Raw genomic sequence first — 26,614 nt, 5'->3', positions numbered from 1 at the left:
TTCAAACGGAACGCGCTGCTAGAGCCGGTCACAAGCCGGGAGACGAATAGGATCACTAATCAGGTCTGAGGTATATGAGGACAATCTGCCATAATGTTGTTTTGTGCTTTACTAGCTACACTGCTAACAGACCCAAAATCATTGACTATTTCTACTGAATAAAGAAAGTCAGTCGGTTACTTATGTGAATACATCGTGTGTGTCTTATATAAAACTACTTGTATTGATTGAGTGTCTTATCAATCATTTTAAACAGTTTATACAAGACTATACAAGTATTTTATTTTTTACTGTTGATTAATCTTATACCGGTTTTCATTATTCAATGCGTTTACCCAACGCTCGAATGCAATTACTTAATTTTGTTTTAGTAGTAGCATCACCGCAAAACATTCAGATTTAATTATCCAAAAAAAGGAGAGAGAAAGGAGCACAACCTAAAATCTCCTGCTGGTAAATGCTCCCCCCCCCCCCCCCCCTTTTTTTTTTTTTCTTTTTTTTTTTTTCCATCCAGGCTCATTAAGTATCGACTGTTTGTCTCAGCTCCAGATTAGTGACTTAAAGCCAATAAAAATAAAAGTCATTACCATCTGAAAAACATGAGGTGAGGGCACGAGTTAAAAGTAACGAGGCCATTAACTTAAGGGGGGGAAAAACTCCTAACAGACTTTTGCAACTCAAAACAAAAAGACAAACAGCCAAAAGAGGCCCCGAGGTCTTTGGGCGTCTTATCTCTGCTCCATTTGCATTCAGGGAGTCAACGAGGCTTTAAAGGATTAACTGCTGAATGTTTACCCTTTTATTTTGGTTTCACACCTCCTGTGAGTGGATTAGGCCTTGTGGGAGACGCTACAACCACAGGCAGACCTTCGAGCTTCTCCCACATTCACATGAGTTGATTCAAGTATATCGTCTTGGTGTCTCCACATTCTCAGTGTGCTCTGTCTCCCTGCAGCTGCATTGATTCCTGGTCAAAGGTGAAGCCTTGCTGCCCTGAACATCCCTTTGATTGACTCATGGGGTCACATGTATTCCACGCCGTGACCAACCTGACTCAGGTACGTGCACTGCTGACCTGATAAATGACCAAAACGTGCGGTTAGTACTGCCTGGAGTGAAGAGTAATGGTGACATTATGGTTCAGCAGTGGTAGCGTGTGTGCAATCCGGAGTGCCTACTTGCACAGAGCGCCTGGTTTCAATAGGGGCAGCATGTGATGAATGTGGCACAACCAGTCTGTGGATTTCCCCTGTTTGTGCTGCCGTTGGTCCATCAGTGAGCTGTGGAGAAAAGCAAATTTATAACAGACTGTTTCACTTCAGCTCTTTGAATTTGAAGACAATGCCTCTCACTTTCGTGGTTAACTCTGCTGTTGCTCCCTTCCCTGTTCTGGCCCTCTTACCAACCACTCAGCTTTCTACTGATGCACGGCGTCATCCGTGTCCAGCAGCATGCATTTGGGATTTTGGAGGACTGCAGTGGAGAATGTTTGCACCCCCCTAGGGGATGCATACGCAAATTGACACAATTGTGGTACACTAAATTACGCATAACTACAATTATTAAGTGTAATGTATTTAGGTCACACAGTCATTTAAAATGTTGCCAGTACTACAGCCGAGCTGGTGGATTTTTTTGCATCAGCAATTGTGTTTTTGAAGAACCAGACCTTCAAAGCTACGAAAGAACGACATTTATTATGAGTCCTATTAGCACTCAAGGAGGCTTAGGTGTAACTAAACATTGGCTACACTGAGCAGGAAAGTGCTGGTGAGACAGAGAACTACAAGCCCTTCAAACCCCTGACGACACATTAAGCTGTAAATTTAATTTGCAGAAAGTGTGCTCCGATAACCCACGTGTAGGTTACACAATGAAATAAGTCGCTTTGTGCATGCTTGTAATTAACCAAGCTACAGATTAAACTACAGATAAGCACCGCGGTGCATTGCAACGGGAACAGGAAGTGAGACATTGCCACAACAAAGCCAGCACCAAATAAGAGTGCCAGTATCCACGAGTTGTTGGCAAGTTGTTCAAAAAAATAAAATGTGTGGTTAGATTTGTTATCTGGAGGGAAACAGGCCCCCACCTTGAGTGTGAAATTGACGCAAGACAAAGAGCTGCGACTGTTAATTATGCCATTATTGACGGATCCAGTGATTGCTTTCTTGATTAGCTATTGTGTGTGATAAATGCCAACAATGTCTGTAAAATGCTAGTCTGGTATGCACATTAATTTCCCAGTGGATGTGTTATAGATTTATTTACTGTTCATCAAAATGTGTTTTTCAAGATGGATTTATTAGTTGTACTTTTCAGAAAAGTAAAGAAATGCAATGTGAATCTTTTAGTTTAGCGTTAGCGTCTGAGCCGTCATCAGACAATGCCCAGCATACCCTGGTTATTAATCCTGCTTTCTAAAACAGAATAATCAGATTGAAAGAAACAGTTTGTTTTATTCAATTCAATTTTATTTATATAGCGCCAAATCACAACAGCAGTCTCCTCAAGGCGCTTTATATTGTACAGTAGATACAGAGGAAAAACCCAACAATCATATGACCCCCTATGAGCAAGCACTTTGGGAAGGAAAAACTCCCTTTTAACAGGAAGAAACCTCCGGCAGAACCAGGCTCAGGGAGGGGCGGCCATCTGCTGCGACCAGTTGGGGTGATGATGAAACGCATGCTGCTTAGATACCATATTTCTAAGAGACAGAGATTAATAACAGATATGATTCAATGCAGAGAGGTCTATTAACACATAGTGAGTGAGAAAGGTGACTGGAAAGGAAAAACTCAATGCATCATGGGAATCCCCCGGCAGCCTACGTCTATTGCAGCATAACTAAGGGAGGATTCAGGGTCACCTGGTCCAGCCCTAACTATATGCTTTAGCAAAAAGGAAAGTTTTAAGCCTAATCTTGAAAGTAGAGATAGTGTCTGTCTCCCGAATCCAAACTGGAAGCTGGTTCCACAGAAGAGGGGCCTGAAAACTGAAGGCTCTCCCTCCCATTCTACTTTTAAATACTCTAGGAACAACAAGTAGGCCTGCAGAGCGAGAGCGAAGTGCTCTAATAGGGTGATATGGTACTACAAGGTCATTAAGATAAGATGGGGCCTGATTATTTAAGACCTTGTATGTGAGGAGCAGGATTTTGAATTCAATTCTGGATTTAACAGGAAGCCAATGAAGGGAAGCCAAAACAGGAGAAATTGCTCTCTCTTTCTAGTCCCTGTCAGGACTCTTGCTGCAGCATTTTGGATTAGCTGAAGGCTTTTCAGTGAGTTTTTGGACATCCTGATAATAATGAATTACAGTCGTCCAGCCTGGAAGTAATAAATGCATGAACTAGTTTTTCAGCGTCACTCTGAGACAGGATATTTCTAATTTTAGAGATGTTGCGCAAATGGAAGAAAGCAGTCTTACATATTTGTTTAATATGTGCGTTGAAGGACATGTCCTGGTCAAAAATGACTCCAAGGTTCCTCACAGTGTTACTGGAGGCCAAGGTAATGCCATCCAGAGTAAGAATCTGGTTAGATACCATATTTCTAAGATTTTCAGGGCCGAGTACAATAACCTCAGTTTTATCTGAATTAAGAAGCAGAAAGTTAGCGGCCATCCAGGTCTTTATGTCTTTAAGACATTCCTGCAGTTTAACTAATTGGTGTGTGTTATCTGGCTTCATGGACAGATAGAGCTGGGTGTCATCTGCATAGCAGTGAAAATGTATGCTATGTCTTCTAATGATGCTGCCTAAGGGAAGCATGTATAATGTAAACAGAATTGGTCCTAGCACTGAACCCTGTGGAACTCCATAATTAACCTCAGTGTGTGAAGAGGACTCTCCATTTACATGAACAAATTGGAGTCTATTAGATAGATATGATACAAACCACTGCAGTGCAGTACCTGTAATACCTACAGCATGTTCTAATCGCTCTAATAGGATATTATGGTCGACAGTATCGAACGCTGCACTGAGGTCTAGCAGGACAAGCACAGAGATGAGTCCACTGTCAGAGGCCATAAGAAGATCATTTGTAACCTTCACTAAAGCTGTTTCTGTGCTGTGATGAGCTCTGAAACCTGACTGAAACTCTTCAAATAAACCATTCCTCTGCAGATGATCTGTTAGCTGTTTGACAACTACTCTTTCAAGGATGTTTGATATGAAAGGAAGGTTGGAGATTGGCCTATAATTAGCTAAGACTGCTGGGTCTAGAGATGGCTTTTTGAGTAAAGGTTTAACTACAGCCAGCTTGAAGGCCTGTGGTACATAGCCGATCATTAGAGATAGGTTGATCATATTTAAGATCGAAGAATTAATTAATGGCAGGACTTCTTTGAGCAGTTTTGTAGGAATGGGGTCTAAAAGACAGGTTGATGGTTTGGAGGAAGTAATTATTGAAGTTAACTCAGAAAGATCAATTGGAGAAAAAGAGTCTAACTTAACATCAATGGTACTAAGAGTAGCTGTAGATAATATTACATCTGTGGGATGATTATGGTAATTTTTTCTCTAATGATAAAAATTTTATTTGTGAAGAAGTTCATGAAGTCATTACTAGTTAACGTTAAAGGGATGGTTGGCTCAAAAGAGCTCTGACTTTTTGTCAGCCTGGCTACAGTGCTGAAGAGAAACCTGGGGTTGTTCTTATTTTCTTCAATCAGTGATGAATAGTAAGATGTTCTGGCTTTGCGGAGGGCTTTCTTATAAAGCAGCAAACTATTTCTCCAGGCTAAATGATGATCCTCTAAATTTGTGACACGCCATTTCCTCTCCAGTTACGAGTCATCTGCTTTAGGGTACGTGTTTGAGAATTATACCACGGAGTCAGGTACTTCTGATTAGAGACCTTAGTTTTCACAGGAGCTACAGTATCCAGAGTCGTACGTAGTGAGGAGGTAAATTATTAACAAGATAATCGACCTCTGTTGGGGTAGCGTTCAGATAGCTGCTCTGCTCTATGTTGGTACAGGGCATTGAAGATGATAACAGTGGGTGGATTATATTCTTAAACTTAGTTACAGCGCTTTCAGAAAGACATCTACTTTGATAAAGTCTACTCTCCACTGCTGTGTAATCAATTATTGTAAATGTTATCAGGAAATGATCAGACAGGAGAGGGTTTTCAGGAAACACTGTTAAATGTTCAGTTTCTATGCCATATGTTAAAACAAGATCTAGAGTGTGATTAAAGTGGTGGGTGGGTTCTTTTACATTTTGAGAGAACCAATTGAGTCTAATAACAGATTAAATGCCATGTTGAGGCTGTCATTTTTAGCATCTACATGGATGTTAAAATCACCCACAATAATTATTTTATCTGAGCTAGAACTAAATCAGATAAAAAGTCTGAGAAATCAGACAAACTCTGTGTAAGGCCCAGGTGGACGATAGATGATAACAAGTAAGACTGGTTTCTGAGTTTTACAGCATGGCTTTGAAAATGAGTGACTCAGCCAACATGTCACCCAGGTTAGGAAATCCCAGTAAGATGATTTTGTTCATTTGGATTATGCTGATGTGGATACATCCACTTGAACAGACTCCACTGTCTGGGACTGTGCACATAATTTCGTCAGGAAAGTGTTCAAAGGTCAAATCCGAGACGTCTTTTCCCATAAAAAGCAACCAGAGAGACTGCACCCTGGTGGCCATTTAGAAATAATGCAGGTTTAAGACACTGCTGCACTGGTTTCGCTTTTCAGACCAGGAAACTACCTCCGTCTGTTACAGTTTGATAATAGTTCGTCAGATCCATCCGTTAAAAAATGCTCCAATATAATTTATAATAAAATAAACCAAAGTAGTGGTTGAGGCTGAGTAGAAGCTGCTCAGCTCTGCCTTCCAGTCAAAGTGGCTGCACCTCTAACTCCATTTTTCAGGTGGATGAGTTCTAAGAAAAACTGCACTCTGCTCTGGGCAAAACTATGCTTGGAGGCCAAAATGTTTTTGTTTTGTAAATGGTGTAAAGGTTTTTGTTTTTAACACGGGAGTCTTTTTGATTGACTCACTTGTATTGTCAAGCATCAGGGGACATTTAGGGGACGTCTGCTAGTTATCAATGGCTGGAAGTTGCTCTTTGATCGAGCCCAAAAGGCAGCCTTTTCCCCCGCTGACTCATTTTTAGAGTGCTGCTCTACTCCTGAAATAAGGGCTTCTGCTGTAAAAAAATGTTAATAGTGACATCAAGCATTTGCGTCACAAAACTCCCTGCTTCTGGATTTCTCAGTGTTCACAAAACACTGTGTGTGTGTGTGTGTGTGCGTGTGTGGGTGGGGTTGGGAGAAGCTGCACCCTCAAAGTTTTTGCGTCAGTGCTGAACTTAATAGTGTTTGAATAGAAAATAAATGCTGGCAGCACAAAGAACTTCTGCCTGTGGCCACATTGTTTCTGTAAAACACCAAAAACAACAACAAAAAAGATATAGAATTGATATAAATTTTCACATTTTTTCTGTCTTTGCTGCAGTCTGTTTTTCAGCACAGTCCCCACGGCCTGTATTAATGAATCTTTTTTTTTTTCTTTCTTTCTTCTTTCGTGTCTTTTTCTGCCCTCACAGGAGACTACACTGAATCCGAAAAATCCCCAATAAAAAATGTGTAATTGAACAAACGAAAGCCCATTGTCACTTTTGGACACAGACTACAAATACATGAGCGGAGAACAGACGATCCTAAGAGGAAGCTGCACGTGAAGACACCTGACGCTCTCTGCTGGGATCGCTCCCTTTGAGCTTGACCATTTCAAGCCAAACTCCTCCCGACAGTTCAAAAGTCCGTGGTCGAGACATCCCCTCCCGGTTGGAACTGAAACGACAGCGTTTATCAGTCTATCCTGCGCACTTGGCTTTAAACTGCAGAACGTATAAATACATCATCCTAGAACGAACTTAAACCTGGCTGCGGGGGAAGGGGGGGGCTAAAAAAGAAAAGAAAAAAATGGTCTTAACTGTGACTCTGGATCCTCTCCTGTGTATTTTCTCTCCCTCCCAACGGGATTGTTTATTTTATCAAGTGTTTTGCAAAAAAAAAGAAAAAATCCAAAACAGAACGATTATCGTTCCATGTCATACATCGGATGAATGTTTTCTTTTCTTGGCTCACCCCATAAATGAACCAACCTCACACTGAAAGCGCAAACTGTTACTATGTAAACATTGCTTTATTTTGATTGAGCTGGAGGTTGAGGACTTGTATTTGGTGAGTGGGGGCTGCCGTCATTAGGTGTTGGGTTTTTTTTTGTTTTTTTTTGTTGTTGTTTTTTGTTTTTCCTCTCCTGTTACATGTAAACATTTCAGGGGATGTTTGGGGGCCTAACTGTTTGGGGAGTGGAAAAATAAGTTTTTGGGTTGGTTTTTTTGGGGGTTTTTTTTTTTGGTAGGTCAGACTTGTAGGTGGTTGAATAGCGGTGGGTTTAATGTGCTGCTACTTGGTGAGCGTTGAGGAGGGTTTGTAGGTATTTTATAGGGCCATAGTAGCGCTGGTGTTTGCACCAACTTGTGCACTTTTGTCCCTCAGGCTTGTTTTAGTTTAAACCATAAGATCCAGGATAAGATTGTTTGTGTGTTTGTATGCGTGTGCACGTTTAGATAACAACCAGGGACAGACTATGTCCTGAGCACGACTGTAAATTCAAGTGTGTGTGTGTGTGTGTACTGTAAATTGCCCAGAAGTCTGCTTGGTGAACCGGCTTAACTGCATTCAACATCCTTCCTGTTTAATGTTGTATTTGGTACGCAACATGGCGGCTCACATGGTCGAAACTTCTACTTTGAAAGCTGTTTTGAGTTTTTGTCCCCTGCCTCCTCTGTCCTCTGGGGTGTAATTTGGATTCTTTCTCTCTGCTTTTGGACCACGCAACAGTTTCGCCATCTGGTTACACAAATGCCAGATCGAGGGGAGATAAAGGGACAGATGTATTTTTGGAGCAAGTGTACACCATGTGGTATCTGCCTCGATCCATAACACTGGAGGCTACGGACAGCTGATGGTTAATTATTACATAAGCAGCCCCCCCCCCCCTTTTTTTTATTTTTTTTTTTTATTTAGGCTATTTTATTATCACAATGCTCATGTTTGTTGCTAAATGTGTTAAATGGCTATCCTTGGCCTTTCTTTTTGTGTGTGTGTGTGTGTGTGTTGATTGCCTTTTGCCTGGTGAAGGGGTTCTTGTGCAAAGAGGTATTTGTGGTGTTGTTTTTGGGGGCTGAGCTGAAGTGGAAGCCGAAACAGTAAGGCTGCTCAACAGATGCTGCCTGATACAGGTCGTACGTAGGCCAGTGGAAACTCTAGCAGTAAGAACAAAAAATATATTGTAACTGATTGCTTTTGCTGCCTGCTCTAAAGGTGTTTACCTTTCAGCGCTGCAGTGGTGTGGGGCGGTTTAGAGGTTGGCCAAGAGGTGAGCCATGCTCACAGGTTTGTTCACCCCAGCCTCTGTTGGTCTTTTCTGTCTCCCCCCACCCCAATGTTCTGCAGTCTGCGGTGCTATAACCTGTCCCGTCATTAGAGGGCAGCCTTGTGCATGTTTCTCTTATTTTGTATTGGAGAAAAGAAAAATAAAGCCAAAAATAGTTTGTTTGTGCATTTAGGTCTGTGTTGTTCTGGGGGACAGGGCAGAAGAGGAGGCGCATTGATCATTTAGATGTTCAGATTACATTTGTCGTGGTGATAAGTTATGATATTGTATACTTTGGCTGGGAGGGTTTTAAGGGGGGGTGTTTGTGTGAGTGTGTGTGTGTGTGTTCAGAGGGGTGTTGGTGGCATTTGGGTTGTCAATAAAGATTACAGACAATCCAAAACCGCCACGTTACTCTTGATTTACTTCCTTAACCCCCTCTAAGCTGTGCGGTGCAATACCTCAAATTTTTACCAATGCTAGCTAAATGCTCTGTGTGAAAACTAGCCCCTCTCCAACCAAGGATGTATTTTGTATAAATATTCTCAAGTCTTTGGTTTCGAATCACAGGGCGCCATTTCCCTGCCTGCCCTGTGATTACAGACCGATGTTTAAAATGTCACCACAGCGGTATCTGCATCCCCAAGATATGGACAATCTGCCTTTACTCTGGTATAAAACAAACAAATTGAGTTTTATTTATTAAATTGTAAATATGTAATACAATTCAAGAAAATTGCTTGGTCCTTGTCTGTTCAATATACTGTTTCTAAGCTCCGATCTTTTGTATGTCTCAAAAATTGTTTTTATATGTATTTTTTACAATAAATATGTGTGACAGATGTTTTGTCCGTGTCTGTTTTGTGTATATATATTTTTGTTTTGGTTTAAGTTGTCAAAAATGTGTCTCCTTGTTTGTGGAGCTTGACTGCGGTGCCTGCTTAAGCATATGTGTAGATTTCAGGAGTTACATTGGACATGTCATCTCCATGTGAACAGAAGGAGAGGAATCTCCAAAGGTTGATACTGTCACTCATCCAAGTGACTTCTTCAGTCTCAGCTGACTGCAGGTTTCCTCAATCTTATAAACAGAAGGAGAGGCATTACTTGTTCTTTAATAATTAATGTAAAGTAAGCAGAGGAAGGTGTTTGGTAACTAATCTTAAGCCATCGTTGGCTGTTCTTGTTTGTTGTCATCCCCCAATAATAAATAATTCCTAAAAATGATGAAAAACATCCACAATGGTGATGTCCTTAAGGTGCAGAAAAATGCATTTTGACCATTTTGAAAATTGCTGCTAAAATGCATCTGAGCTACTGAAGCAGATTTATAAACGACATCACATTTCAGCAAACAAAATGCATAAAAGTAGCACGATTTCAGATACGCTTCATGGTCCAACTCTCATGACTGAAACCAGGTAAACACAGAAGATATTTATGTGATTTGAGCTAGCAGGGAAAATACATAAAGGCAATGTCCCCAAAAAAGTCTGTCATTTTACAGCGAGAGATTATTCACAAGTGGGAATACGGTCAAGACATTTGCCAATCTTCCCAGGAGTGAAATGTCCCAACGAGGTCCTGCCGAAGGACTAACTCTGCAATGCTCTGAGAAACTTGAAATCTAAGAGACTAGAGGCCTCAGTTAGCATGTTAAATGTTACAGTTCATGATGGTCCGATCAGAAAAAGCTGAACAAGTGTGGTTCTTGTTTGGAAGGGTTCCCCAGAGCAAGGTTAATGTAGTTAACTAAAAATAATTAGATGTGAAAAAACATTTTATAGGACACATCTGTAGTTTTAGGATCTGTTACTTTGGTAAAAACTGTATTACAACAAGCCTGCTGAGGCACACGTTTATTGAGTTTCTAGATGTCTCCAAGACTGTGAGTCATCAGCTTTCAAAAGGTTCTGTGTTCTTACTTTAATACTTGTACTGATGCTCCGAAATCTTACTTCTGACATTTGCCCTCCGTAATATAATTAAAAAGAAAAACTTACACGAATAAAACTAAACATTTTGTGACAATAAAAACTAACTTGAAACAGGAAAACTACGCTGGAACTTAAACTGAATTAAAAACAAAGTGAAAATAAAATTAAAAACCAATTAGAAAATACAAAACTATAATAAGTTAAATGAAATTTAAGGCAATTTAAGGCAACCTGTGAACCAGAGTGTCTACTCAGCTGTATGGCTTTATCACATTTATATTTAAAGTCCTAAAAGAAACAATAATTGGATTTGTATTACTGTCGTAGGCTGACTTAAAGACTGCCACTAAGTAATGCACTTATTTTACAAAAATCATCAGTAACAAGCCAGCATATCAGTTATTTCAGGCTTATATGCATATGTGGCAGACAGCAAAGTGCACACTGCTGAGCATAGAAGAGGTTTGTGAGAGCCAGACAGCACAATGAGGAGCTTTTATAAAGCACAGTACACTGTGTTCAGGTCAGAGACATTATAAGAGCGAGACGTGGCACTCAAACAATCCTGAATTTAAATGCATGAGTAATTCAGCAGCAGTAATAAAAATCAAATCCTTCCAATCCTTATTTCAGATGAAAGTCACCAAACGTTTTAAGCAGTTTTGATCAGATTTTCCTGGAGATTCCATACATGCAATTTTTGTGTCCTGTGACCACCAACATTACAGTTAATTGAAATAATGCTTTAAAATAAATGTCCAAGTATCTAAACTAGCTCTACTGTAGCTCCTGCAGCTGGTACCTGCAAGTCCCAGCACAGCCCAACCATTATGCAATGGTATGGGTCATTGTGCAATGAAGACAAACATCACACAGTTCCCATTTATGAAATCTGAGCTTTAAGTTTGTGATGTGGTCATTTCCAAGTTCCGAATTTCTGACTTTATTCTGCATTAAATCTAAAAATCAGGGAGGGCACAACATGTTACTGTTGCATTTAAAAGCATGTTTTGTGCCTTAGTTCTTTTTACAGTTGAAACCACAACATCCCCTCAGTATCTGTGAACTGAAGCTCCCAGCTCTACCACATGATGCCCCTCAGCTATTTCCTCTTCTGCACTCGACGTCACCATTGAACTCTAAGCTTGAACTGCTCCAGAAATTGACCTGAAGAAAGTAAAGTAACTTTAAATTTTTAGGAAGTGTCCGGCAGCCAGTGTTATAAGAATCACAGCATTTGTCGGGGAAAGAATGGATTTTCCTAAATATCAACACACACTATAGTTGTTTTGTATAAACACAATGAAAATGAAACTGAAAAGAGGCAGTGATGTAAACAGACCTGAAAATATACCACAACCGTCTTCAAAACTATAAGCTATGTCATAATTTAAAAATAATAAACCTGTGAAATAAAAGCTATCACTTAAATAACAACTCCTCTTAGTGTCTGTTTGTTCATTATGGTTGTGTGTGTATATATACTGTTTTTAATTAAGGACAGCAGACATTAAAAATAACTGAAGTAAACACAAAATATTTTGTGTTGTCCCAAAAGATGAATATTTATCCTAGTACTTTTATTTTCTTGAGGGAAATGTGAGCACTGAATGAGTTGTCTGGAAATAGGTTGCACACTTATTATTGCAATTACAGTCTATGCCTGGCAGCAGCAGACAAACTGAATATGTGAATATTTTCAGGACAGCTTTCCAAAGACAAAATATTACCCCAGAGTTCTATGAATATTGTATTTAGTTAGCATTTATAAATACTATTTTTAAAAAAGAACTATTTGTGTTATACTTTAAGTACTTCCTCATAATTTGAACAAAACCAGACAATTATGAATGTACTCATATTCAAGCACCTGTTTCTACATTTGCACACATAAGCAATACTTTGAACCAAAGACAGACAGGTAAAAAAAAAAAATCACGTAATTCTTTGTTTTTACATTCATCAGGTCCCAATTAGCCCAAATAGCAAAGAGAAATTAAAAATGCATGCCATGAAAGAGTTCGGGTCTTAGGAGGTTAAAGTGAATGAAAGTTTAACAGATTCAAAATGAAAGCAGAACAGTCAGTAGCTTCTGATCACATGATTCGAGAGGCTGACTGCTGGAGTAAGGACTCAGCAAATTTGCTGCAGAAGGAGAAGCCTGGCCATATTGTCACAAACTGCAGTTTAGGTAGACTGTGAGAAAAAGGATACGGCAGGATGACGGCAACAAATGGCAAACCTTTATTCAGGTTGCAAGCAGTCCAGGAAACAAGTCCAAAAACAGGGGCAAACAGAAGCCAAATCAATGCAGAGAGAAGGCACACAACTGAGCAACTAATGAATGATGCAGCCACTATGTCAAAATCTAAGGGAAAGGAGAGGACTATTTATACATATAAGGTAATCAGGGAAGCAGGAACAGCTGGAGGAATGATACACAGGTACAGACAATCAGGACAATGACACAGGGGAATATGTAAAAATCAATCATTTTTACAGCACTCAATTCTGGAAGTTCAGACTGAGGAGGACCCTGGGAAGTCCTTGGACACTTTAATGGCCAACGATCTGTTAAGAAACAAAGGAGTTTTTAAACCCTGTCAGTCATCAGAAGGTTTCGCCACTTTAAAGTGGAAGGAAGTGAAACTCAATATCACGTAAGTAAAATATACAGCTGCCATCGTCAGCCTGTCCAGGTTTAACGTGTAGCCTTCATCACATTAAGTACTGTGGGATTATCAAGCAACAGAGGTAGGAAGAACAATAATTTACTCTCTATTATAGACCTATACTACAGTATGTAAAAGGTAACGTCCTGTGTACCTGACACCAGTGCTTCTCCTACTGGTAAAAACAACTGTTTGCAAGTTTTATAGTTTACTTAATTTGCACTGTTCTTGTTTCATTTAATTATCTGGACTGCTTTTTCTAAATAAGGCAGCATTATTTCATTCATGGATCTGATCATGTCTAATTTCAGACTCTTACTTTACTGATGTTGTGATCATTATTTAAGTTTTGCTGTGTTTAGACGTTCAGATTCTTGTGGATGTCTGATATGATTTCCACTCGTAGTGTGGCCAAAAACCTGAAAGGTTTAAAAGGCCACCATGACTCTGGGTCAGTTCCCTTTATAGACTTCTAATTCAAGTGTCCATAAAAACAGAATTCATGTAAGATGCAGCAAAAACTGAGCTCTGTCCATTAAACACTTCATTGTCTACAAGTAGTCTTAACTTAAAAAAGATCAAGGATATTCCCAGCAACAGTTCATTTGTAACAAAATGAGCTAAAATAATATTGTGTAATGTGCATTAAACTTAAATGAAGTAAAGTAAGGTCATTTGTGTTCAAGTGTTTAATTTTTAAGTAAAGACAGCATGTCTAATTTTAGTGTGAAAACTGCAATATAGTTTGCAAAATAAGTTCAGTTTAATTGGGTATCATAAATCTTTTAGCCAACATCAGCTGACACAACACCAACTTTCCCACGGTAAATGCTGAAATCAAACATTTTACTTCTCAGTGCCCACATCATTCTTGTGTAACAAGTCAGCAGCAAGCCTGGATTTTTTTAAAAAACAATCTGCATCTGACTTGCAATGCTGTGCATGACCCTTCTGTCCCCATTCAGAATTATTGCGGCTATTTGAAACCAAATATATGAGTAGAAATATTCTTTTAGTAGCTCGGTTACTGATTTTAATGACGTCCTCGTGTTTTATTGTATTTTTTAAGCCTTGCACTTTCCACTTGTGCTGATATACATGCCACAGCTGATGTTTACTTGAATTTAACTTTTACATTTGGTTCCTCTTTTGTCACTGACTTTCAGTTTTTACCAGAATGTCAGCAGACTCCATCACTTCCAAGGAGACACAGCACGATCCCGGCTCTGATGTCCCCTCAGCATCGATGCATTCCTACCAAGAAGAGCAGCCTCCAGCCTACTCTGAAGCCCCACCAGTGTACAAACCACCTCAAATCTCTCGTTATGAGTCTTTCCATGACATAAACCCACAGATATCATCAGAAACGACTCCGCTGGTGTCCTCATCTTCCTTTGATGACGAGATAGTGAGGAAAGGGTTTATTAGAAAGGTTTGTACGCTACGTTTTGGACGATAACTCTAAGAATCCACCATAAATGTTGAAAATCTTTCTGAGACATGTGCGCCAAGTACTCTTTGTATTTGCTGCAACACAACAACACAAAACTGCTTTCTTTTGTTGTTGTTATGATCAGTAATTTTAATTCCATTTAGCTATAAAATAAGTAATATTATGCACCTTAAAAAAATCAGACTAAATTAAATGAGTAAGTCAACTTTCTTGCCCCTGAAAAATGACATATTATTCTATATTCTGAAACTGAAAATAACACAAAAGCTCATAAAAATAAAGCAATTTTTAAAACTAAAAACTAGACTGAAACAATAAAAGAGGAAAAGAATCAAAAAGGAATTAAAACATACAAAACTTAAGTAACCCTGAATTTCACAGCCAGTTACAGGAAGCCGTAATGGCACGTCAACATAGCAGCCAGATGTTTTGGTCGGGTCTACTTTCACACAACAGCCACTTGGAGTGGGAGAAGTTGGGTGTTTCAAATCCTGTTTACTTTTAGGGAGCTGTTTATTTTATGAACTGGTAATTGCAGCACGTGGTAATCACATGTTACAGTTGGCAAAATCAGGAACTATTTTGTGCCTGTATGCGGAAGATTAAGGAGGCTGTTTCTCTCACTTTCTTCCTGAGCACAAATAAGTAGATTTGAGAAAAGAGAGAAGTCAAACTTATTTTCAAGGACCACACAAGCATCCTTGAATTTCCACACCCTCCCTGAGCCTGCAAGGGTCCTTACCGGGTACTCCAGCTTTCTCCACAGTCCAGAGACCCACACTTTGGTTAACTGTTGATATTGAACAGGCCAAATGTGATCGGCTGCCACTCTGTTAGGATGGCCACAGATTAACAACCTCTCCAGGTGTATCCTGCCTCTCACCCTATGACAGCTGGGATAGGCTCCAGCTGCTAAGTGACCCTGAACTGGATAAATTGAGGAAAATGAATAGATGATCTACATACAACCCAATTTGAGTGGGACTAGCCAGTAAAGACATTGTATAACAACCCATCTTTATTTTAATATAGAGAACTAAAAGTATGTTTTAAAAACAATAACACTTAATGAACCCTGCTTCTGCAGATGATACACCTTAAAAAAGTGTATTGCTTAAGTTTATTGCTATTATAATTCACAGCGACTGTTGAAAAGCACAAACTCTTCACATTTACAGGTTTCACGCACTAAACATTGATAGTATTTTACTCTGTGATTGAAATAACGTCTCGAGATCTAAAAAATACTCAACTTTTAATATTCTTTGACTCCAGTGTGATGAAGTTGGTGTTACCTCACCAGTTACTGTATGCATTTTACTGAAAAATCAAAGATTTCTTTGGGCCATCCTGGGGGCTGGTCTGGGGTCTTTGGTGAACCAACTCTGGCTCCAGAACTGCATGTTTGACACCACGTTTATAATATTTCAAAGCAGCCTCTGACTAAGGAAACAGTTGACATTGTTGGACTAGTTCTTCTTTGTTAATGTGAGTTAAATTTAAGGAAAAACATTTGCAGTTTTCTTTTACAGTGTAGTTACTTTGTAATAAAGTTGTAATTTAAAAAACAAAACTCAGCCTTTTCTCTTTTCCGGGACAGGTTTTTAGCATCGTGACGCTCCAGCTGCTGTTCACCTTCACTGTAGTGTGCGTGTTCACCTTCTCCAGCGTGGTCAAAGAGGCAGTGCAATCAAACATTTGGGTCTATCTCAGTTCCTTCATCGTCTTCGTTGTGGTCGCCATCGCCCTCAGTTGCTGCAAGTCCTTCAGCCAGCATCACCCGTGGAACATTGTGGCACTGGTGGGTCACAAATAACAAAACCATGTATCAAATGGATATGAAACACGGCACAGTCACATTTTTGGAAAGAGAAGTGAAATATTTTGGTCATGCAGTCAGGATGGCACCTCAGCTTGTGAACCACTTAACTAAAAACTAGAAGTTAAAGTATAAGTGCTAAGTGCTCAGCAATAACTTTGTTAAAAAAAGGAAATAAAGGTCAGAATAAGAACAACAGCAACAAAAAAACCACTGATGACTTTTGTCAAAGATTTAGACTTCCACAAACAGATAGTAAATGTTCTGGCACTTATGTAGCACTTTTCTATTCTAACTGAGAACTCAAAGCTCTAAATGACTTGTGGAAAGTTTGCTTTTTACATTTTCCAAAACAAAACCTCTAAAGTTTTCTCTAAAGGGCAGCAGATTCACTGAGTGATTTCAGGTTTGGTTGGCATGTTAATTTAGGACAGGCTCTTCCTGTTCCTGTTGTTGTTAAATACTGCACGTACAGCAGAGCAAAACGCAAGCAGAAGCTCACTGCTGCACCTTTTCTTTTAAAAGCACTCATTAAGTGCATTCATGTCTGAATGCATGGCAAGTGTATGAATGAGTGTGTGTATAAGAGAAAAAGAAAAAGCCTTAAACCAAACCTGCTCATGTGTTCTGCTTTCTTATCTAGGTCACCTCAACCCGGCAATTCCTGGAAGAGACTGGCAAACACAACAAACTAGAAAAGCAGAGGCCAAAAGGCCACATTGCCCGAATATAAAAGTTTGTTTTTTCAGTGTCGGAAACAAGCATCCATACCTGAAGACCACGTTCACACAATTTCTTTCTGGCCTTGCTTCTTGTACATGTTCTGTTCTGTTTTCATTATTTGATATGTTCTTATTTTTTGTTTTGAGTGAAAATAAGTGGAAAATGTGTTTCACGTGTTCTGGAGATGTTTAATGCACTTAATTTTCTACCTCCAGTTTGTTGTCACCGTGAGCATGTCATACATGACGGGGACCATCGCCTCCTTTCACAACACCACTGCTGTGATCCTGGCTATGGGAGTAACGCTGGCCATTTCTATCTCAATCATCGCTTTTTCAGCGCAGGTGAGACCGTCAGGCTGTGCAGAAGCGCTGCATTTGAAAAGCTTTCTTCTTCTTCTTCACCAAAGCAGGGTGCAGATTTCTCAGCTGAAGTCAAAACTCTGAAAGGTTTCTGTAAAGAAAATCCACAGCACATCAGAATAACACAAAATGCATGCAGTGAAAAATGTAACGTGAAAGGGAAGCTGATTAACTATTTGGTCATAGATGATTTTAATTGACTGATATTTGTAAGACTGATATCGAATATTCTGATATTTGATTTTTTTTTCTTTCAGACACACGAAACATAAATAGATTCCCCTAACATTCATTATCTGTATTTATTTATTCACTGCTTTACGTTCTGCCCGACTCTGCTTGGATTAGAGGGTTGTTTTGTTTGTGGCGTTTCCAACATGTGTTGCCAGCAGGGAAGTTGCAGGTTGCCCTCTGGTGGACAAACTATGCAACTTCACCACTCATACCATGGTTGAAGGATTCCATTATTATATATTTTTTTAAATATTCATTTATAAATACCGATACTGATCAGCCCAACCAATAGTTTTTTTAATCTCCCCTCTATTTTTTAATGATTAAGCAATCTTTCATTTTAAAGAAAATTATAAATCACTGGTCCCGGCTCCTTCAGTGCAAACATTTGCTAATTTTGCAGGTTTTTTTTATATCACAGTAAATTTAATATTGCTCATATTGTAGATTATTTCTCATCCAAGACATTTAAATACATCAACATAGTCCCTTGGAGAGTATGCAAACACTTTTTCCTTGCATTTGAAAGATCTGAAATGCCTTATTTTATGAGACTCATATGCTTCAAGTTTCAAAAGATTAATATTTCACATGTTCATTTCATATGTCACATGGTTACTGTGCACTACAGAAAAAAAATCTAAATAAGATTAGACACTGATAGATTATTTAATAATGACATTCATGTCTTTATGTCTTTCTGTTATTTGCAGACTCGCTATGATTTTACTTATTGCAACAGTGCTTTGTTGATTCTGGTCGTGGACGTCGCCATGTTTGGGATATTTTGCACATTCTACTACAGCTACATTGCTGAAGTTATCTATGGATGTCTGGGAGCTCTGTTGTTTTCATTGGTGAGAGAAGGAACAAGATCCAGTAAGGTCCACAGGTTTTCGAATGAGGACACTTTTAAAATACAACAACAAAGAGTTTCAGCTTTAATTCAAGGAGTTTAAATAAATCTGCATTAGCTGTATTTTGTTTAATTTAAAATACAGTGTATTTTAATATAATTTGATCGCATTTTTCTCACACTGGTCTAAATCTCCTCCTCCTCTGCCTCTCTTAGTACCTGGTGATCGACTGTCAGCTGGTGATGGGGAGGATGGCCTACAGTGCAGATCCAGAAGATTACATCAACGCTGCTCTCAGAATCTACCTAGATGTAGTCCTAATTTTCCTCTACATCCTGGGGAGGAGGTGAAACTGCATATACAAAACAAACGGACACTTCAGACTGTGGATTAAAATGTCCTCTATCATTATGTGCTGTATATAATCTCCTCGCATCATGTCACACACAAAAAAAAAAATCTGTTTGCATAGAATCTCGTCTTTGTCTCAGATTTAAATCCATTAAAAATCAAACAAAAAAAAACACCACACTTTATGTTGAGTCATTTATTTTTATTCCCACTCTTCAAAATTTAAAAACCTTCATCCTCATAACAGATCCAGAAGAATATTTGTGTTACAACAAACACCTACACTAAAACCATTCTACCCTTAATAATGATAATGAGACCTTCTACTGATCCAAGGACGTTTAGTAATATACATATACAGGGACAAAAAGTAGTGCAAAAGGTTTTGTGTATCCTCTCCGTGTTAAAGTATCTAGTATCTAGTATAACAAACCTCTGTCGAACAACAGCTTTTTCTTATACATGATACCAGGATATAAGAGAAACTGTAGAAAATCCAAGAAAAAGTTGAACTCAAAGTTGATGTTTTCCCTCAGTTGGTCCCTCATGGTTTCCTCAGACACTCATTTATATATGGAGATGCAGAACCTTCAGCAAATCCTGCTGCCAGCATCAGTGATTATTTTGAGTTATTTCAACCCAGCAGTCAATTCGATATAAGATGTCAAAGAAGTGAAAATGCTGGCACTAATCCCAAGATGGGGGGGGGGGAGAAAATCAATTCATATGCAAGATTTTCCTTTTTAATATAATTTATTGTATAATGAAACATCCACTAGTCATGCCTTTGATGACGCATCTACAGTTTTTGTCTTGGAAAAAACCCTAAAACAATTCATTATATTATCAAAACAGCTGTAAATGATTTTTCTCAGTTGAGCAATTGCTGCAGCCTTATATGAACGAGTGTTTTCAGGTGTAACATCCAACCCCCACCCATGCCCCGAAACATAGAAGTTAACGCTACATGAAGAATGACTAAAAACGCCTAAACATTCATCCATATTTCACAAAGGCACACAGTTCCCAAGGCTTCACCACAGTGATGAGTAGTTAAACTTTACACGCAGCAGGTACCTCATGCGAGTCTGTGCAGGATTGTAAACAATGAACTCGTTGTAGAGGAGGGAGTAAGCGTTAGATTTACCCACTCCCGTTTTCACGCCAGGCCCCATCGGCACCGTCATACCGTCCCTGAGAAAGAAATCGAGAAACAATAAAATAAATCCGTGGGATTAACACAAATTACCTTTGTTTAAAATTTCTTCTAGGTGATTGTAACAATTTTTTTCCCAAAAAAGGAAAATATTCTGCACTCTTTGGCTTCAATTTCTTTTTTTTTCCTTCGGCTATTTTTTAGGATCTTTGATCCATCCTCTTAACTCCTTCTCCAGTTCAGAATCATGGGAAAGCTCAATCGCATCCTAGATATCTTGGAGCGAGAGGCAGGGCACTTCCAATCTATTAAAATGCCAACACAAGACAGACAACCACTCACATTCTTATTTATCGTTAATTTAGAATTACCAATTAACCTAACAAGCCGAGGAAGCACACATAGGGAGAGCATGCAGACTCCAGCTGGCCAGGAGATTCACACCCAGGACCTTCTCGCTGTGAGACAACAGTGCTAACCACTGCACCACTATCCCATCCATCTCTGGGGATGTTTTGTCAAACAGTGTGCAGCAGTATACTACAATTAATTTACAAATAGAATATGCTCCGTTATCAAACCTTGGGCTTGTATTGGACAAATGCAGGGCTGCTGTTGCTATGCAAGTGATAAAGATATATTCCAAACCTCCTGCTAATTTTAACAGAATTAGGTACATCATGCGAAGATTAAAGAGCATTTTAAGGCATTAAAAAAACTGCAGTGAAAAGTCGTAAACTAATTTCTTCAGCTTCAGGTAACTTACTAACAGGACAGGTGCAGTTTGTTAATACCAGTCTAAAAGAATGTAATTACTGCTCATGGCATGTAGGTTAAATGTAGGCCTAAGGTGAGACTTGTCACTATATATAATGACAGAGTCGTTATAGTGGAAACAGGATTCAGTAATTAACAGGCCTTAATGTAGGACTGTAAATTGTGCGTTAATATCTTGAAATTACTTTCTGTAGCATTCTTGTTTTTAGACAACTCAACAACAACAAATAAATATGGCTCTAAAATGTTCACACTGTTGAATCTTCTCTATCGTTTTTGTAGATTGTGACTATGAATTTGTTCACTGGTAAATGGAGTGCATTTAGGGAGCATCGTTCTAGCCTCACTGACTACTCACAGTGACTTCAACCCAGTGTTTCAAACACATCGATTTTATATGGGGCACAGTTATGTGAACACCTCTTCAATCTTTGGCAATTTATTCAAACTTGTTTTTTTAATCCATCTGAAACAATTCAGATGTTGCTAACCACCTACCCCTGGCCCTTTCCTGCTGGTCTGTTTCTCATCCAGCTACATCTCCAGTGAGAAATCCAACCATGGGATCACAGTTAGACATTTATACTGCTTATTCTTCACAAAGTGGGTCAATCTATTGATGCATGCATTCATTTTCTCCCACTTATCAGACGAAGGCAGGAGCCTATCCCAGCTGTCATAGAGCAAGATGCACCCTGGACAGGTTACCAATTACATTTAGAAACTATTCGTATTATTTAATAAATTATTTGAGAAAACTTTGTGCACCTATTTTCACGCCTACACACACCACGACCACAACAAACACCGTCACCCCCACCACATTCATATATGCTACGGTTGTATTGCAGCCTTACAGGCTCCTTACACACCGAAGGGATTTACGAAACTGTGACAAGCAGACTAGAGAAGCTATGAGTGTATAACCCCACAGACTGCAGCAGTTTCAACCATCTAATAAGGTCATAGCAAACCACAAACAAACTGCATTTTCTATCATGGCAGGTCAGACTTCATTTTCACAAATGGAGCTAAACACATTCACTGCTGTGTTTCATGGTCAGCTGACTGGTCTGCAGTGAAAAACAGAATTTGGTGGAAGCTATGGAGGAGAAGCGGCACAGCAGGAAAAACAGCAGAATAAACAAGGGGAAAGCAAGGCCAGTGCATTAACGAATGAGTCATCATGTAGCCAGCAGAGTTCAGCATTCAGCATTTTGACTTTCATTTAAGTGGTCTCACTCCAAATTGCCTTTTTCTGTAACATAAACATCTGACATTTATATGAAGTGCTTGAACATAGCCCTCAGTAGAGAGGTCTAAGTAGATTAGATAAACAGTTTAGGTAATCTATACAAGCACTATGGGTTACAAGGGTCTCTGAACTAAATGTATCACTTTAAATCAGTGCTTCCCACACAAATTGAGCTCTAGACTTTACTTCAGTGGGCTTGAACGGGACATTAAAGCTGCCTAAGTGTATTCTGTGTTGCTTTTTAGCATTTTTTTAATTTATTTTGCCCATCTATTTACAATATTCCCTTCCTTTTGTTTTAAACGATAAGTGATCTCTACACAACTATTCCTGGACCTTCCCATGGTGTTTTCCCACCAGTGGGGTATTGTTGTGCTCTTTGGTGTCATTCAGCTGCTCTCCAGAGAGTCTGTTATCCTGGAGTAGTACAGACTACACCAGCAGCTGGTAATGACAGTTCTTAGACGGCTCTGGAAACCTGCTGTAAGCAGCAGGTGGAGAACTGCTTCACTGAACTTAGAGGTTGCATGCATCCCGTCTATACTGTCCTTGAATGAGCAGTGCTAAACAAGATAGGCAGCTGTGTTTTGAGTGAGCTAAAACTTATGAAGGCCTCGTTTTAAAGCAATGGACCAAATAACTGAGCAGTAACTGGCCTGTGTTAAATATATCATTATAATTAGAAAGACTTACAGTGTGACAGAGTTTTTGTGGTCAGGTCCAGTCTGTCCCAGACCCTTGGTGCTGTGTTTTCCAGCAGGCAGATTGTTTGCTTCATAGTCTGCATCCAGCAGCTCATTAGATTCTCCCAGAGCGACCTGTGGGCATGAATATATGAATATTTACCAGTGCTGCATTATATTTAGGCCACTACACTTTGCAGAGGAATTTTTCTGGGTATCAAATTCAGCTTTTTTGGCTTCCTACGGGTCTCTACCTGAGACCTCAGCAGTCATTGCAGGATCAAAAAAGTATCTGGATACAAATTATAAATATAACTGTTCAACCTGCAAAAACAAAACTTCATTGCACATTACAGACAAGACATTTCCTTGGCAGCAAATTTAAGACATTTGCAGGTCAGAGCAGCTGCAACAAAACTTCAATAATGAAAATTATTAATGGCAAACAAACAAACAAACAAACAAACAAAAAACCACCCTTACTTCACACAGTAGCAGCAGTCCAACGTTGTTGTTCTGGTTGGAAAAACAGTAGTTGGCACTTTTTGATGACATGTCAGCAAAGTAGATACCTTTACCAAACTGAGTGAAAGAGAAATGAGAAAATGTAATATACCGATGTGAGTTCAATTTCAATGCCTGAGATAATTTCATGTTGAAAATTGATCACATTTTAGAGACTCCTTAAAATGTAATTATTTAGATCAATTTTATTGATTTTTTCTTAAAAATGTGTTTAACTTCTGTTACATACAAGCTGAGACAAAGTCAAACTGTGCATATTTTATTTGTCTTTCATTCTCTCACCGAGGTTCCTACACCGTTTTAAAAAATTAAGATCAAGACATTTTAAGATACCAATGAAGAACAATGATGACAACAATAAGTACTGTAAATATTCAATATTCAATAAATATTGAATATTTAATATCCAGGCTTTCCGCTAGTGTACTGCAACCTGTGTTGGACCTAAGACTGGTCTTATGGACTGGTCTTTTTGAATTTTGATATTCCATCCTACCATGTAACCAGTAACAGGAGCTTCAGGGGGGGCCACTCGAAGTCCCTGACTGAGGATGCCGACCCAGTTAGACAGACGTGAACCGTGCCACAGCAGAGTCCTGGCAGACAGGTAGACGGTTAGCTTGGCTCATTGTGAAAAAACCCCCCATAATTTTCATTGACATCAATGTTGGATTTTTATCAATGCAAACATGCAGCATAATAAATCTGATTTTGAAGTCAGCTTGAAGTCATAAAGCAGTAACAGTATTTCTTCCTACCTGTTACTTAACTGTGACAGGAAATTTTTGCTCTCCCCGTCTCTGTCCACTGAGAAAATGTCAAGCACGGTCATGGTGTAGTCACAGTGGGTGGGGGCGTGAGTGGTGTGCAGATACTGCTCTATCACCTTCACACAAAGAGGAGGAAAGTTAGCTCAATGCAAAATGCTGAAAGGAATCCAAGATAATACTGAAGACTAACAACTACACAAGTTTTAGTGTGAATGGAAATGTAGTCAGCCAAAGGAAATCTCCATGGTACCTACTCAGTATCAGTCAGTTCACTGTGAGATATATGCACGTTATCTCTGGATTAAATTAAACAAGATTTGCCACTGTTTACAGAGCAGTGCCCCACCAGATAGGTATTTTAGTCTAAATAAAAATAATAATAATAATAATGATTTAAAAAAAACACACACATTGAAAAGCTAGTATTTCCAGCATATCAAATATTTTTTTATTTCAACTGAAATCATAACAACAGAGCCTGTGCTGTTTTCACATTTGGACATGACAGGAGGTTTCACAAACTCAGCAGCAGCAGCTTCTGCTGACAGACTAACTATCTGTGTTTGCAGACAGACCTCTGGAACACTATGTTCCTGACATAGTGTTAGTTAGTTTAGTTAGTGTAAACATAAATTAACTAGCAGTCAGAAGGTCACAAGTAGTCTGTTCATCCTGCTGTCAAAAATAATATATGAGCCCTGACAGGTTTGGCATTAATAATGTAACACCAGCAATTGCCCTACCAAGGAGAATATGATCAGATGAGAAGATTCACCACAAACTATCGACTAGTCAACGTGAAATGACTACAAATGAATAAATTATTCTCTGTGCATAATGATTTAGATGCAGAAAAGTCTTAAGCAACTACATCAGCCTATCAAATTGTTTTGAGGCTAAGAACAAGTATCATCAATAATGTGACACGGTTTGGTAAAACTGGTTAGTTAATTATTTAAATCACACTGACCTTGTACTCATTGTTGCTGGAGTCCAGAGGCTGCAGTTTGCACCGGAGGGAGTGATACTGTCTGTCCAGAGGATGTTCATCGCTGTCTTCACTGGACTTGACCATTTTTACTGCTATCTGGATGTCACTCAGTGCCTTTAAAACAGGGATGGGAGACATTGTTCAGTTAAGAAAGGTTTTTTAAGCAAACTGAATAAAATCAAAACATTTTACCTCCAAAAGGGCAATTTTGGCTTTCAGCTCTTCTTCTGTTTGGATAAGTGGGGGAGTTTTCAACCTATAAGGGTAACATCTTTTAGTTACAGCAAGACAGGAATCGGTGGTAACTATCCACACTCTGGTTTTGTCTAAAGTTTCATCCTTTTACCCAAAGTCATGTGGGATGCGGGTGTAAAATTGATTGCATGCTTCTAAAAGGTCACGACTGCTCCCTTTCTTCTTCTTCAAGCAATCCTCGATCTTCTTCAGTGCTGAGTAACCTGCTCGGATCTGCTCTGGGGTCAGCTTGCCTAAAGATAGAAAGGAAGAAAAATGTCAAGTCTGACACAGTGCATGGAAATACTGGTCACTCTGTCACCAACTTCATCTTCTCATTTAGTCAAATCAACCTGTAATAATGAATTTGAGTCAGACTGACCAAGAGGAGCTTTCTTGGTGTCAAACTTCATCTCCAGCACACACTCCTCCATGGCTTTCAGATCACAGATGAGCTCTAGGAGAGACTGAATCCTTGAATCCAGCTCGGAGGTTTTCTTTTTTGGTACAGTATCCACTGTGGTCTGATTCTCCTCCTGGAATGGTGAAAAACATCCAAGAATACAATCTGACACATCCAACCTTTTAATTCAGTTCAGTTTTATTTATATAGTGCCAAATGACAAGAACAGTCAGCTCAAGGTGCTTTATATTATAAGGTGAAACCCTAAAAAGATACAGAAAAAAATCCAAACAATCAGACAGCCCCCATATAAGGAAACAATTGGTGACAGTGGGAAGAAAAAAATCCCTTTTAACAAGGCTCGGGGAGGGGCGGCTATCTACTGTGATCTTTTATTGAATGTAACATATTTCTGAACATATTTCTCCAGTGCAACTTCTGCTGACAGAAGTTTCGGCATTATAACACTCAAAGACTCCTTAATAGAAATCTATGGTACAATTCTTAAACAACAGAGATGACAGTTATCCAACCCCCAAAGAGCTAATTAGGACCCAGAGATGCTAATCAGCTCAGGCCTCTGGACTGAGGTGTTTATGAAGCAGTAATTTTGTCGCTAGTAGTATGGCTTTTTTCTATTCACTTATATAGGAATTTCAAAGTAAGAACGCCCAGAGGCTTTGCCAACATGGCTGCTAAATGCCAAGAATGACTTTTAGTAAGACTTTTCCTAAACGTACCTTTTCATTCGTGCTGTAGTCCATAAACACCATGTCATATTTTCCAGCTACTTTCTCAAAACTATCTCGATGCTCCCATTCGTTCTTGGTCTTTTCAAAGAACCTGCAGCAAAACAAACAAGTTGGAATTTCACCAAACACACATCCATGAAGGCACCTGGAAAACCTTTCTTTTTCCACTGTCAGTCACATAATGTAAAGTAAAGTAAAATTTTATTTATATAGCACCTTTCAAGATAAAATCACAAAGTGCTTTACA

General features: G+C 39.1%; 3 protein-coding genes across 3 annotated transcripts in view; 2 read left to right on the top strand and 1 right to left on the bottom strand.

Moving 5' to 3' along the window:
- The window catches only part of zgc:66427 (uncharacterized protein LOC406256 homolog), a 13,209-nt gene extending 3,954 nt beyond the window's left edge, over positions 1–9,255 (top strand). Inside the window, exons 4-5 of the mRNA XM_005918124.3 lie at positions 956–1,058; positions 6,576–9,255. Coding sequence (XP_005918186.1) covers positions 956–1,013 — 58 coding nt within the window. The 3' untranslated portion in view covers positions 1,014–1,058; positions 6,576–9,255. The remainder of the gene's footprint in view (positions 1–955; positions 1,059–6,575) is intronic.
- The window catches only part of parp2 (poly (ADP-ribose) polymerase 2), a gene marked incomplete in the record, with an annotated part of 23,963 nt that continues 5,489 nt past the window's right edge, over positions 8,141–26,614 (bottom strand). The window contains 10 exon segments of the mRNA XM_042219081.1: positions 8,141–20,015; positions 22,703–22,827; positions 23,176–23,274; positions 23,714–23,813; positions 23,976–24,103; positions 24,958–25,092; positions 25,171–25,234; positions 25,325–25,466; positions 25,595–25,748; positions 26,356–26,458. Of these exon segments, the coding sequence (XP_042075015.1) occupies positions 19,856–20,015; positions 22,703–22,827; positions 23,176–23,274; positions 23,714–23,813; positions 23,976–24,103; positions 24,958–25,092; positions 25,171–25,234; positions 25,325–25,466; positions 25,595–25,748; positions 26,356–26,458 (1,210 nt within the window).
- Positions 14,200–19,526, top strand: si:ch211-284o19.8 (protein lifeguard 1). Its single transcript, XM_005918126.3, has 5 exons — positions 14,200–14,454; positions 16,076–16,276; positions 17,233–17,361; positions 18,327–18,470; positions 18,686–19,526. Exons 1-5 carry the CDS (start codon positions 14,200–14,202, stop codon positions 18,818–18,820), a joined length of 864 nt encoding a protein of 287 aa, XP_005918188.1. The 3' UTR covers positions 18,821–19,526.

This window comes from Haplochromis burtoni, unplaced genomic scaffold (genome assembly GCF_018398535.1).
Source record: "Haplochromis burtoni strain Fernald_Lab_line unplaced genomic scaffold, NCSU_Asbu1 Contig_27, whole genome shotgun sequence".
In the NCBI taxonomy this organism is placed as follows: Eukaryota; Metazoa; Chordata; class Actinopteri; order Cichliformes; family Cichlidae; genus Haplochromis; species Haplochromis burtoni.
The sequence above is the reverse complement of the archived record's forward strand: the minus strand, read 5'-3'. Positions and strand labels throughout refer to the sequence as shown.

Bases quoted from the DNA above. Each gene is read 5' to 3' on its own strand.
- si:ch211-284o19.8 (XM_005918126.3), top strand. From the start codon at position 14,200: ATGTCAGCAGACTCCATCACTTCCAAGGAGACACAGCACGATCCCGGC. The intron at 14,455-16,075 runs GTTTGTACGCTA...TTTCCGGGACAG, and splicing joins GGAAAGGGTTTATTAGAAAG to GTTTTTAGCATCGTGACGCT. The intron at 16,277-17,232 runs GTGGGTCACAAA...TTCTACCTCCAG, and splicing joins CGTGGAACATTGTGGCACTG to TTTGTTGTCACCGTGAGCAT.